This window comes from Pongo abelii, chromosome 10 (assembly GCF_028885655.2).
Source record: "Pongo abelii isolate AG06213 chromosome 10, NHGRI_mPonAbe1-v2.0_pri, whole genome shotgun sequence".
Taxonomy (NCBI): Eukaryota; Metazoa; Chordata; class Mammalia; order Primates; family Hominidae; genus Pongo; species Pongo abelii.
The window spans coordinates 79,055,892-79,070,922 of NC_071995.2; the positions used below are offsets into that span (position 1 = coordinate 79,055,892).

General features: G+C 36.7%; 1 protein-coding gene across 1 annotated transcript in view; it reads right to left on the bottom strand.

The window, feature by feature from the left end:
- LIN7A (lin-7 homolog A, crumbs cell polarity complex component) overlaps nt 1-15,031 on the bottom strand; it is a 143,028-nt gene that overhangs the window by 86,637 nt on the left and 41,360 nt on the right. The window contains exon 2 of the mRNA XM_002823547.5: nt 5,375-5,493. Coding sequence (XP_002823593.1) covers nt 5,375-5,493 — 119 coding nt within the window. The remainder of the gene's footprint in view (nt 1-5,374; nt 5,494-15,031) is intronic.

Genomic DNA, 15,031 nt, shown 5'->3' on the forward strand with positions numbered 1-15,031 from the left:
TTTCCCACATAGCCCTCTTGGGAGGCATTGTGGTGAAAATTCCCATTCCCTTCAAAAAATAATTCTCATTGGGGACCAGGAGCACTTGAACAGTAGATGGATAAACTCCAAATATTTCTCCTATCTTGATTATATCTTTAAGTTCATAAGACAAAAAAAAATCCCTTTATAAAGATAATAATGAAAGTAGGAGAAAATGAGAGATAATCAAGAAGTAAATAAAATTTGTGACCTAAGTTTCTCAAAATTTTAAAAATTGTGAACCGTCTAGTGGCTATAGGTACTTATATTGGTTACAAATTTCATATAAGTTTTCAAAGATGTATCACAGTTTATACAACATAGTTTTAAAACATTAATTTTGTTTTACAGCAATTAAAGGATTGATACTGCTTATAACCTTTTGCCAAAGTAAATTTGGTTTGATCATTGTGTATCAATGTGTGTCAGGAGAGCCTGGGTAATGCTGATGTGCAATAATCTCTAAATCTTGGAGATTTAGAGTAACAAAGATTTATTTCTTGCTCAGACTACATGTTCATAAAAGGTTATCTAAGGTCTATATTTTTTATTTTCTTGTTCTTAAACCCAGACTGATTGATAATTTATCATATAAAACATTACTAGTTGTCTAGCAAAGGGAAGAGAACATGGCAAATCATTTACTTACTCATAGGCTCCCATGAAGAAGTGGAACATATAGCTTCTTCCACTCACATGTGATTGGCTAAAGCAGTTATCATAACCATAGATAGCTTTAGAGAGGATGGAGAAATTCAACTGTAGCATGCACAAAGAAGTAGAGAACTGGCCCAGTTTTGAAATCCTATTATCAGAAAATGACAGTCATTCCATATAGGGTTGATTTATTTTCTTATTCTATAGTTCTACTACTTTAGAAAATACTAACATTCAACTTGGTGATTAGCCAAAGAAGGCAGTTTTTGGTGGTTATGACATTGTGTTCTGCGTTTTTGCTTCAAACCTGCATTTAGCAGTTATAAATGTGAGAGTAAGTCCTTACAACAGACCACTGTTAGCAGCACATCATCCTCCAGGTCAATGAGCACATCATCCTGAAAAGCAGGAGTATGAATATTTTACAACTTGGAAGATGATGATAGTACATAGATTTTTAATTTTTTTATTACTTTGGTTGCCACAAGAATTCCTTTGTACTCTGTATTCTTTGTATTGTTTGTATTAGATGTCTTCTTAAAATATGATCACTTATACATTTACTGATTTCTTTCTCTGAGGTGCAAAGAACATGAAGTTTTGGGGCAAAGTCTAATTCTTGACAATTGAGCTATTTGCACTGCAATTCAGTTGTCTTAGGGAATTCTCTTATTAAAAAATCAACATTTCATAATCATCATATTTCAACCCTATTAATAAGTTTAGGATAATCTAGCTAATTAATACAGTATACAGCTAAAGCTTGAAGTCACTTGAAATCACGGAAACGATCTTTACTGAGAATATCGGTACCATAAAATATTTATTTCATCTCTCATTCAAAAACTTGTGTAAATGTGCTCTTATCAGCCAGCACATCTCATTATAGAAAAGTAGTATCATGTGTCAGCCCATTTCTCTGCCATGTTCTTTAAAATCACTTGCACAGATTAGATGCAATTTAAATATTGATCAGGGATCTTTAGAGATCCTTCAGCAATAAAACATGACTAAGAAAAGTGTTGCTTACCACTATCTGTATTCTGTGAATGAAGATGTGTGAGGATTTGCATTCAAGTGTAAGTTATTTCTTGATAGAGGAATGCCTTTCTTAGTTGTGTATGTAGATGGTCTTCCTTCAGTACTGATCTCAGCATACATTTTCATGCTTTCTTACAGGTTATAGAAAAAAATAGTTAAGGGAGCTTCAAATCTCTTTTAAGACCATCTATTTCTAGTTAAAAAAATAAAATTTTATCAAACTATTCTCTTCATACAGGTGCTGCACATATGCCAGGAGCTGATTCAGTGGTTTCATCCAAATGTAAAGAAAATATGGTATTATTTCAACATATAATAATAACTACTGTTACACTTATGTAAGGTAATAAAAATATTTTTGGCAAAAGCTTGTCCTGCTTTCTTTTTTGAGCATAATTTATGTTTTACAATCTTGTTGGCAAAAGCGTGACCTGTGTCTGTTTTTGCTCTGGTGAGTGCAACTAAGAATGATGCCACTGTCATTTTTGTTCTTTTCTCTGTTTTGCATGAAAACATTAATAACTTTCACAAGGAAAAGTATTAACTGGCAAATATTTCTGAAAAACTCAGACAACCACAAAGATTCTGAGCATTATTTGAATAAAAAACTAAAACTTCAAAGTTTTTTTTTTTTTTGCCAGTATTACAGTCAGTACCCAAGACACCAGAAGAGGAAGTATTCTAAGCTCACTAAAATGTAACTTTGAGACATTTATTATCATACTTTATAGCTGCAATTTTCTTTACTGGCATTTGGTTTCACCTGCCTGGCAACATGCATTCATATTTTATATTTTAATTGAAGAACTTTTCACTAGAAAGATTCATAATATTATTCAGAATTGTTGTTTATATATTGCTACTATTATTATTTCCCACAGTAAATATAAATAAACACAATAAGAATAATAAAGAAAATTCCAAACTTAGCAAATATAAACAATATCATAGGAATGGCATAAAATGTTAGCCAAGATGAAGTAATCTTTTACAATTCCTGTATAACATGCATTGCCTTTAAGAACAAAATTATTACTAAGGACTTTACTGTGAATATAAAATTAATCTTACTAGTTCAAATTTATAAAAATGTAAGGTGGATAAATTACATCATCTGCTTTCCCTGTGAAAATGTCAAACTGTCTATGGATCAGTTATAGACTTCTATGGACTACCAATGACGCACATACCCACTTTACCAGAGGAAGAGTTTGTTAGATGTATTTATAATGCCTATACAAAGCCCTCATATTTATTTTCCATTTTAATTTCATTCTCATTTTCCTTAGCAAACTCTAAAAAAAAAAAAAGGCTGGTGTGTTTATTTGAACAGATATCCACAACACATTTACATTTCCAAACCCAACTTCTCCCCCAGCCTTCAGACTTAGATGCCTGTTAGACATCTCTGCTTGGATATCTCAAAAGCATCATCAACTTACTATGTCCATAACAGAGCTCCTGGATAGTCTTCTGCAAAACTAGTCCACCTTATTATACATCATTCATTCAATTGTTCAAGCCCAAACCTGATGTTCAATAGAGTCTTCTTTCTTTGACATCCCATATCACCATCCAGTTCATTAATAATTTCTGTTGACTTTGCTCTCAAAAATATATATCTGGAATCAGACAACTTCCCATTTTGCAGTGCTGCCACCTTTGTCCAAGTTGCTATCATCTCATCTCTCACTCAATCTACTCACTACTTTATCACTAGTCTCTCTTTGTTTCTACTTTTGTACTCACACTTGTAGTCTCATCACAGCATCCAGACACACATTTTCAAAAAGCAAATAAAATCAGGTCAGAACTCTCCAGAGGCTTCCTACCATGCTTAGAAAGAAATCCGATGTTCTTACTATATGGCCTGCCTTGCTTATTCTACTAGGGAGCCTACCTTGCTTATTCTACTGCACACATATTAGCTTTTGGTTTTCACACTTGTGATTTCTTCTGCCTGGAACACTATGACCCCTGATATTTGTGTGACTGTTCCATTACTTTAATTAGCTTTTGTTGCTGACCATATTAAATAATAGAGCTTCAACCTGACCCCTCTAATCCTGCTTTATTTCTCTCCAGTCTTGTCACTCTGATATTGTATTGTATATTTATTTATCATAGTTTTCTCCCACTAGACTGTGAGTTCCATGGTGGTAGAGACTTTGAATTCATCATAAGCCACATACTCAGTGAGCAGAGGTATAGATTTTATGTATCCTATCCTTTGGTTACTTCTGTGGAAAGCAGAATTCTAAGACATAGAAGAGATGGTAGAATCTCTAAAAAGGAAAAAAATTGGTCATTAAATTTTGGGGGAATGGCACTCTGTGAAGGAAGAAAACAGGGTATAGGAAATTTGGCCTTGGTCTACAGAGTGAGCACAGGAGTGACAACTATAATCAAGAGGACGCTCATGCAGTTTTGAGATATTTTATACCTTTCCCACTGAGGGGAAGCTAATGCCAAAGAATCAGTATGCTGAGAAATTTCCTTACAGCCTTCAATCAAATTCATAGGTTAAAACTTAGAGACGTTATTACGGTTATGTACTTAGGTTGTGTTCAATATTAACAAAAATTAAATAGTGAACACTTCACCTGATAAATATTTAGCACAAGCACAGCGTAAGTCAACAAATTCCAGCAAAGGTCAAATTTTACATGCATTGCATAGGCACCAGTTTAAATCTGTAGTGAGAAGTTTTGTATGTCTTTACCTTGGTCTTTCCTGCCTAGTGACTAAACTAGTATTGTTGAGGCAAAAGAATATATATTAGCCACAAAAAGAGTTGTAAAGAGAAAGGTGGAGTAACACAAGCATTCATTGGAGGTGCCTGCCCTACGCTACAATAAACTCTCTAGGTAGCCATTGGTTTCAACCGACTTTGGAGGGAATAACAGTAGGTAATTCATCACTGAGGATTTTGGCAGGGCAAATGGATTTATGGACTTTAGGATCTGACTAATGAATTATTACCTGGTTCCTGATGGAGAAGGAGTAATGGGTTACCAAGTAAAACAATATAGCTTGTAGATCTCAAGTGGCTTCTCTTGCAACCAATTAAATTCATTAGTTGAATGGTCCATCCCACCACAAGTCAATACAAAATTCAAATAGTCATTTCAACATATTTGTTTCACCTTAGTCTTCTTGAAACCATTACTCAATAAAGGATTACAATGTAAATTTGCTAGAAAGGCATACCAGCCTATCTGTATATTTTCCATTGCCTTAGACAGTAATGTTTAGTCAGTAGGAGGTTACTACTTCAGATTTACCTGGGAGAGAATTAGTTAGATGTTCTTTTTAGACAAACTCAGCCCCCAGTAATGATAACTATTTCTACCTGAATTTCCAGGTGGCTTCATGTGACCACTAAATAGTATAAACTACATGCAACAGTCACCTGCTAGGCAGTCCCTTCATTGGTACCAGAAGATCAACATTTGGTTTTATATGAATGTATAAATCCTGGCTGGATCTAATTTAGCAGGCTAAATTATATTTTATCATCTGTCCAAGTAGCTAAAAACAGAAAATTAAAATGTAGTTCCAATCTTAACAATTTCAACTGTTTGTGTAGAGAAGACATGTTTTCTATGAAGAAGACATATGGCTGAATTTAGTTATTAAAATTTTAGTGCCATACCTCTCGAATAGCTGTACAAAACTCACTCTGAAGCACTTTTTTGAGGGATTGTAGCTTGTGCACTGGTACTTCTCCAGATTCCTGTAGTTTTTCCAGTAATTCAATTGCTCTTGCAACATCTGAATGAAAAAAAATGAAAATAGAGAAACATAGAATAAATTGTATCTCATCAGCTCAAAGTACCATTATTCCAGTTGGATGATGACATTGAAAAGCAAGTGGAATTAAATTGCATAATCAGAACATATATTCATAGCTTATTGGTCCCACCTTTTGGTAAAAGGTCATTTTAATTTGTTCCACACATTTGTCACTTCATACATTTTATTTGATGGGATTTCATGTAATTTGTGTCATACAAATGAATTCGAATATGATGTCAGTAAAGAGTTGGACACATCTATTATTTATTCTGATACTCCAATAACAAAACTAATTCATCAATTTTACCTCTGAGGTGCTTCCTTTCAGTTCAACTTTTCCGTTCCCATTTCAGTTTGTCATAGCTACAACGTTACATGTATCACTATGATGAATGGATTGCTGTGTATCTCTGCAGTTTGTCTATAAACTTCTTGAGGGTGGGAACTTGTCTAGTTTGGTTACCATTGTATCCTCGGGGTATGGTATACTATAGTGATTAAAATTAATGCACTTTTTCCATTTCACTGCCATTGCATTATTTCAGACCCTCGTCATCTCTCCTCTGTCCAATTGGAATTATTTCTTCTCCTCCAGCCTCTTCAAATGGTCCACAAAGTTATTTTCCTAAAATAAAAGTCTGATCATGTGCCCATCTACCAGCCTTTAGAACAGTACTAAGCAAGAGTTTTCAATAACAATTATTTTAAATGCTTCTCTTTCACTTAACAACATCAAAGGTTAATGTATCAAGAAACATGTAGTCTTTTATAGACATAAACTTTAAAATTCCCTAGATTATTTCATATTGCCAAGAGAAAATAATTCAATAAAGGGTCATTTAAAAATACTTATGGGTGATCTCTTCTACCCTTGTCGCTACAGTAAATAACTCACTGAAAAGCCACTTAGGCATTTATGTTATAGGACATGAGGTTTTCGATTCCTAAGTGCCTAGCTCCAGAAAGCGTCCCACATCCCTGCCATCAGCTTATAAATGTATCCATTCACTCATCCATCCAGTATTTTGAGTTTCTGTTATTAATGCTTGGTGCCAGCTTAACAAGAATATGATACTCCCTTTCAAAGCTCGCAATCTAATGAGAAAGAAATATAATAGCACAGCCACCTTCAATAAAATTGTTAGCACCTCAGAATCTGGGTGGGGTTAGCATAGGTGTAAGTATGTAACTGAATAAAATAACAAACAGTGACTTTGATGGAGACTGTCTTTGAAGTAGTCATTTTGATTGCCAATCGTGGGCCAAAGTAGCACAAATCATTAAATCAATGTGACACTGCCAGTTTCCAAAGTCTGTCTTTTAGTACATAAACAGGAAGTCTACATAGTCAATTGGACAAAACCAGACACTTCCGTAATCAATAAGGTACCAAGCTGAGATTTTATGCATTTCTAACTGCAGAAGATACTCTACCTAGGCTGCAGTAAGCCATGATTGCACCACTGGACTCCAGCCCCTATAGGAGACAGAGTGAGACCCTATCTCTAAAACAACAACAGAGACAAAAATTCTACCTAGATGCCCATGGATGCATGGAACTCTCAGAGCTCATTTTTTTTTTTCTCTAAATCTCGCTCTTCTTTTCCTTTGTTCCATATTTCCAAAAATTTCTTCCCCCAAACAAGCCATCCTCTCAAGCAAAACTATGGTGTTTTTCACACTCCCCTTGCATACAGATAGTCGGCAAGTGTGGTAGATTCTATCTTGGAATTGCCTTTTGTAAAGAGCCCTATCACTCTCATGGAAGTCTTCATCATTTCTCACTTGCAGTACTGGAACATCTCCTAACTGATCTCCTTTAAATTAGTCTTCTTTTTTCAGTCCATCTGCCACATTGCTTCCATAGTAATTATCCTGAATGGTAAACCTAATTATTATTCTCCTGCACATAAAACCTTCCCTGGCTTCCCATTCCCTACAGAGTAAAGTTCAGAGCACTTAGGGTTACATATAAGGCCCTTAACAGCTGACTTCTCGCTCATCTCAGAACACCTCCTCCTGTCCATCCTACAGTGGAGCCATCCCAAATTTTTGCTATTTCTAGGACATGCCACAGAATTCCACACCTATGTCTTGGCACACGTCATCACCTGTTCCTGAAATGCAATTCATTCATTCATGCAGTAGTGCTAGCCCTGGGCTATGCACAGGAGATAGCGGTGAAGGAGATAGCCCCTTTCTCTTGCTTTCACAGAACTCACAGGCTTGAGGGGCAGGGGTCACAGACATGCAATAAAGTGGGTGTGTTCTATAAATGAAGCACTACAGGATTGTCCATGGATGTATAACAAAGACATTTATCATCATCAAAGAAGTCAGGGAGGATCTATTTGTGGAAATAACTGCTAAGCAGAGTCCTAGGTAGGAGGTGTAAGTGGAGAAGGAGGGAAGAATGTTCAAGACAAAGGGAATAAATGCAGATCAAAGGCTTGTTAAGAGAGTGTGGGATATTCAAAGAAATAAAAGGCGTTTATTATAGCTAAAGCTGAAAACAGGGTGAGAGTAGCAAGAGTTGAGTGGCGAGAGATGAGGTAGACAGAAATCACATCATGGTGAGTGTTTTAGGCCATATAAGGACAGACTTGGCTTAAAAACCATCTCCTCAACAATGTCTTCCCTGACTCTCTGAAGCAGCTTCAGTTGCTATCGTGTCTGCATTTCCACAGTTCTTTGTTCACTCATCTATTATAATAATTACTACCCTCTGTTTTCATGTACATCTCCCTCCTTTATCTCTGTGAATGTATACACTTCTTCAGATGTCAGAAACAAAATAGCTTATTCATTGCATCCACAGAATTCCACGTCCCTGTGTCTTGGCAGGTATCATCCCCTGTTCCTAAAATGCAGAATACCTAACAAATATCAAGAGTTTAATGCATACTTGTTGAATGAATGAGGGATTAATTGATGAGACTGGCTCAGGAAGGCAGGTGTTAGAGGTCTGTGTCTGTGTGAACCTGTAACTTCTCGTGAATCTAGAACTCCAGATTATTATCAGCCTTGGTTAAGCCTTGCTTGGATCTGGACTAGGAGAAAAAGGCAAGCCTAAATCTGCAGGCTGAAGAGTATTAGAGACTACACTGGGTGAAGTCCAGCAAAATTGAAAATGATACTATCCTGAATATTTTTAGTAGTTCTCAACCTGGGCTGTGCATTGAAATTATCTAGGGTGCATTTAGAAGTTATTAATGCCTGAGACCTATACCAAACAAATTAAACCAGAATCTCCAGAACAGTGGTTTTCAACCTTAATTGCATATTAAAATCAACTAGAGAGGCTTTAAAAAACACAAATGCCTAGGTCGGTCCCACCTGGAGAGTTTCTGATGTGATTGGCACAGAGTGGGGGGCTGGGCATGGGGCTTTTTAAAGCCCTTCAGGCGATGCTAAAGTGCAGCCAAGGTTGAGACCACTGCTCTAGTTTGCATGGGTAATTTTAAAGCCCCTGTGTGATTCTAATATGCAGCCAGGGTTGAGAACCTCTGCTACATATTATTGGTTCTAAACACGAATGTGTTTAAGAATCACCCAGAAGAGCTTATTGAAATGCAGGTGCCTAATCCTTACCCCATTTGAGAGATGTTGATTCAGAAGGTGTGAGGATAAGGCCCCGGAATATGCGTTTTAAGCACATGTTCAAAGTGATTCTTAGTAATTGCTAGTTTACAGACCCCAGAGAGAGAAAAGTGAACGAAATGATTTTTTTAGGTTTCTTTCATTCCAGAATTCCAGAAACCCTTGTACTCTCTATTATTCTTTAATACAGTGTGTAACATGGTGCTGAATGGGATTCTTTGAGGAGTTTCAGAATTATTCATAAAAGCCCACAGATGACAGCAATTAGTGTTAAGGAGGTCTTTAGCAAAGGCTGCTCATTGGAATCACCTGTGAAGTTTTTTAACCTGACCTACTACCACAGATCAATTAAACCAAAATCTCTAGGAGTGGAATCTGCTAAACAAGTTGCTGTTTTTTTAATTTTTGTTTTTTAGCTTCCATATAATTTCCAAGACCATCAAAAGCTGAGAAAAATATTGTTCAAAACAGAGCCATCAAAGAAACCAGACATGTCTCCATTAAGACTTGTAAAAGCTGAGCCAACCCTTTTCTATTACACCACAGGCCTTTCCCAGTCCTCATAAAAAATCATTGGGAGATGAGAGAAAATTCAAGAATTGTTAAATCATTAATTTGACACAGTACTGGGTCTTTTGCTTATCTTCCAACAACTAAGTAAGGAAGGCTCTGACAGAAACAGTTGTAGCTAGTGAGCATGCCTGAAAGAAGAGAGACTAGCATCTCTTTCCTCGTGGCATAGGCAATGAACTCGGAGACCCGCTTGCCCTCTCTGTCTGAGCAGAGGGAGAGAGCTAAAAAGCAGTGTCCAATGGAGCCTAAACCATCTTGGGGTACCCCTTAAGCCATCTAGTGGGTACCCCTCCAAGGGAATCTTTCAGTATAATGTCAGGGATACATAGCAGGTGGTAAAAGCCAACGGAAGTCTGAAAACCAGAAATGGGAGAGATCAAGTTCCTCCAGCCAGGCCTAGCCGTTTTGGAAACAAATAGGTGGGAGTGATAAACGGATATGAGGCTGGAGTTTTAAACAGAATTCTGATTCCCTTAAGTTCTATAAGAATATCAGAAACCTGCAAGGCTAGGTTCCAGAAGGAAGCAAAAGAAGGCTTCGAGTCAGCAACATACTTTTATTCTTAAATCCACTGGAATAAAGTGTAGTTTATAACAGTTCCCTTAGGTTCTTGTTCAGAACCTCCTGATGCTTGTTTTATGAAACTCTTCTACCACATTTGATTAGTAACAGAGAAGTATGGGTTTACTAGTATAACTCAGATCAAGAGGAATATTAGATAAGAACTGGGGAGTCTGCCAGGTAAGCACAACGAAAGCAAGAAAGATTATTTTCCTAGATTATTTTCCTAGAACCTACTGCTCCTATTGTCTGCCACCTCTGATAAATACCACTCTCCCAATGCATAAGGCAAATACTTGCGTATTACACTTGCCCCTTTGCTCTCCCTCACACTCCCCATTCCATTAATCCTTACTCCTAAAAGCAATAATAACTGTAGTAAACTTTTATTGAACACCTATGATATGGAGGTCATTGTACGCTAAGAGCTTTGCATTTTTAACCCATTTTATCCTTATAATGCTAATGAAAACATTGAGACTTATACAGAGTTTAAGTAATTCACTAACAAGTAGGAAATCTGGGTTTCGAATCTAGATCTGAGTGATTCTAAACCCTGTGCCTACTAATTTTTTTTCAATCATGGCTTTACTTTTAGAAGCTTCTTTGACATTCAGTACTTTAACCACAGCTCTGTACTCTGTAGGCTTTCTTAGTCAGAGGCTGAGTTCTTAACCTTTCTCTCCTCAATAAAGATTCACCTTTATTCTATTCATCAGTATACCTCTGACAAGTAGTATTCAATGATGATCAGAGTCACTTGGAGAGCATTTAAATGATAGACTGGAGTTGTTCTTAGCCTTCACTGCCCAGTGGAATTACCTGGGAGCCCTAAAAACACAGATGTCTGGATCCTACCTCCCCATATATACCTATATTTCTACTTCTTCGGTCTGGGGCATGGCCTGGGAATTAGGATTTTCAGGCACCAGTGATTATAATCTATAGTCATGTTGTGAATCACTGATGTCGAGCCCTGAGGTACACAGGGAATTCTAATAATAATGTTACTTCTAATACTAATTACTGTCACATATAGTGTTGACTACGTCCTTGTTCTAAACATTTTACTTCTCTTAACAGCACTCAGAGGTAGGTACTATTATCATCCCTGTTTTATAGAGAAGGAAACTCAGATCCATAGAGTTAAAATTACTTCTCTAAGGAAAGAACTTGTAAGTAGTGAATCTAGGCAATACAGCTCTAGAATCTGGGCTCCGTTTGAGATGTGGCTCATGAATCCAAACACTTAAAATCATTCCAGGAACCTCTCCTTCTCTAAGCTAATCTGATCAGCAAGTCCTTGCTTGAAGTTCTTAAATTTCAGTTAACATACAAATTTACCCCTGGACCATTTAGAGGAGTTTTCCCTTATTCTCGAGGAGTACGTTCCAAGATCCCCAATGGATTCCTAAAACCACAGCTAGTACTAAACTCAAATGTTGTCTATCAAAACATGTTTCTGTTCATGTCTTCTACTCACAAATGTAATGCCTTTTCCATTGTAACTAAGCACTTATCATGCACTGTGGCCATAACTTGCAGCTTAAGGTGCTTAACGGACGTGAATTTCTTTTTCCTTCTTCACAATTTCATGGATCGAAGATTCATTATTACAGTAGATCTTAGTGACCTCAGCATCTGACTTTTTTTTCTTTCCCTATTAAGTTGATCTGTTTCACCTTTTTACTTAAAGGAAGCACTTTATGATTTCTCTTTGGCATATCCAAATTGCCAGCATCACCGTTCTTGCACTTTGTGGCCATTATTAGTAAAATAAGAGTCGCTTGAACATAAGCACTGTGATACTGTGACAGCTGAGCTGATTACTGAGATGGCTTCGAAGTGGCTAACAGGTGGGTGGTGTATGGATACCCTGGACAAAGGGAAGATTCAGGCAGGATGGAGTGTGATGGTGCAAGATTTTCATCACACTTCTCAGAATGGTGCACAAGTTAAAATTTATGCATTGCTTATTTCTAGAATTTTCGATTTAATAATTTTGGATTGCGATTGACCCAGGGTAACTGAAATTTTGGAAAGTGAAACCGCAGAAAGCAAAGCTACAGATAAGGGGATATTAAAAATTGAGATGTAAAAAAAGAGAGGGAGAGGTGGAACCTTAAAATCTGTTCCTTTAATACTCATCTCAGATGATTCTGATGCAGGAAGTGGTTCACAAATGCACTCTACAGGTCACTGAGTTTAATACATGGTCCAGAACAAAATGAGTTAATGGCCATCATTTATTCAGTGCTTACTTGTCTTACTTAGATCACCATGTAAAATCCTTACTATTATATCAAGAGATTACTATTATTTATACTGCACAGCTAAAGAAAAATAAAAACAACTAAGGCTCAGAAAGATGAATCATCTGGCCCAAAGCTATACAGCTAACAAATGGAGAGGCCAGAATCCAAAACCAGCTGTGTTTTGACTCCAGTGCCTATGCTCTTGTTTATTCCTCTACCCTGCCACAGAAAATGGATTCAAAATAAAATAATAAAGATATGGCAAATTTATTTTTTAGATACAGCAACATGGACCATTGTGAGCTTGGGTAAACAGTTACAACACTGCTGAAAGCCTCATATTACATTATAGTATTACCAATGTGTTTATAGTGATAACAGTGGATCATTGAAAGATGATCACATCATCATCAATTGCCTGACACTAAAGTGCCACATTGTCAAAAGACTTCCTTCAAAATAGCTGGAACATTATAAACAAAACAAAAACAAGAACAAAATATTGGAACTTAAAAATATTAGAATTTAAAAGGGATGAGCTTACAGTGATCTAGAGGAGTTCAATTATCTTTTCATTCTCTAATGATGAGTTTTCATGAACTCGATTGACATTTAGACTGTGGAATTTGACTTATGACACATCCAAAGCTGGAACGTGGAAAATGATGCAGCTGGGTCATTTTAAGTTACTGTTCACTAATTCCACAAAATGTGTTGAGCACTCAAGCTAACAATATGAATTATCTATCCCAAAGCCATCCACAACCCTCTAATCGCTTGCCATCTTCTACTACAGAAACTGAAAAGAGAATGCACTTCTTTTTCCAGACTCTACTACAATTTTGCCAAGTTGTTTTAAGTGTAAAGTCACTGGGTATGGCTCCCAGGAAGGCCTTTGAAATGGACAAACTGCTGGCATAAGCCTTCAACATTTTCATCTTTGCACCCTTCCTCTTTCCCCTTTCTTTTGACAGATATAATGCCTTGAAGTGCCTTGGAGGTAAAACTCCCATTTTGTGATCACGAAGATAACTGCCATGTGCTAAGGATGGTGGAGTAGGAAGAAGGAAAGGACACAGGCCTAATGTCCTCACTGAGCTGTTGTACTAGCCCTGAACTGTCCAACCCCATGATTCTTGTCTGTGAGAAAAAATATATGCTTCACTACTTGGCTATCTGTGGCTTTCAACCAAATACAAGCTAGCTGCCAGGGGAGCAGGTGACTTTAAAGGTGCTTTTCTAGGTTTCCGGGATAATATTGATGCTGTAGAGACACTGGAGTAACCTACAGTGGTCTTTTGATTAAGATCGTCATGGAAGCCAATCTGGGAAAGGTCTGGGAAATGATCTTTGGACTGAGACTGGAAATGTCAGCCATGTAAAGACCCAGAGGAGGAGCATCCAGACAGGAGGACAGAAAGGGCAGAGATGCTAAAGTGAGGGAGTAAGCCTACATGTGGAAGGTCAGACAAAGCTAGTGTCGGTGGAACACTGTAATCAAGGCGACAAGCGACAGTAACAGTGATGTTCTGGTAAATAACACTAGCTACTGACTTATTACTAGTTTTTTGAGGTGCCTAAAAATTTTACCAAATAATATTCAGTTTAAAAATCTAATACAACAACAGCGCATGTGTACCAACATAAAATAAATGGTAAATAATGCTTTGTACTTCTATCACTGCGATATGAAAGGAAACTGTCAATTTAGAAGTTACTAATGAGACATGACAATCGATATGTCCTACTCATCTGACCCTCATCTCTGCTTTAATCTGCCAACAACTTGCCATGTTCCTCAAATGCAGACTAACTGGCAAACCCAAAGAAGAACTACTTCAAGTTAAATGTGTTCAAATTTTAAAAATTTACTCAGTGTGCTATTGAAAATACCCAACTTTATATTTGTTATCAAAAACTAAATGATCATGGGATTTGGGACAACACTGAAGTGTATCACAAAAACGTCTGACAATACTAGAGTCATGAATTTATAGAATGACAAAATCCTGGCATTGACTGCTCAAAGTGTTTGTCAGACCTACTGCAACGAACAATATATGATACAGAATGAAAAACTATGGTTCTTAAGAGATTCTCTGGAGGTACTTATTTCATTTGAAATTGATTACCTACCCAATAAACAAATCTTTAGGTATACAAAGCTTAAGATACAGCCTTCTTTGTTAAACAATTGCTGTTATGTGGTTAAAGTCAGTAATGCGTTCCCAGTTTTCCTAGGAACTATATTTAGCATTTTTTTCTTTTTCTTCTTTCCTTTTTTTAAAATCCTTCTTATTTTCTTTCCTAAACTGCTAAAACTGAAGTTTGATTTGCCTACCACTACCCGAGACATCATGAAATCAAGTTTTACCTTCCTTTCTGTTTCAGCTTTCATTTTTTTCCTCCTTATTATATTTGTCTTTCCTTTTTTCTGTATTTTTACCTCACTTTGGTATTTAATCTTGTACTTATGTTTTTATGTCTTTACAGCCAGCTATAGCTTTATTCCTAATCCCAGTGAA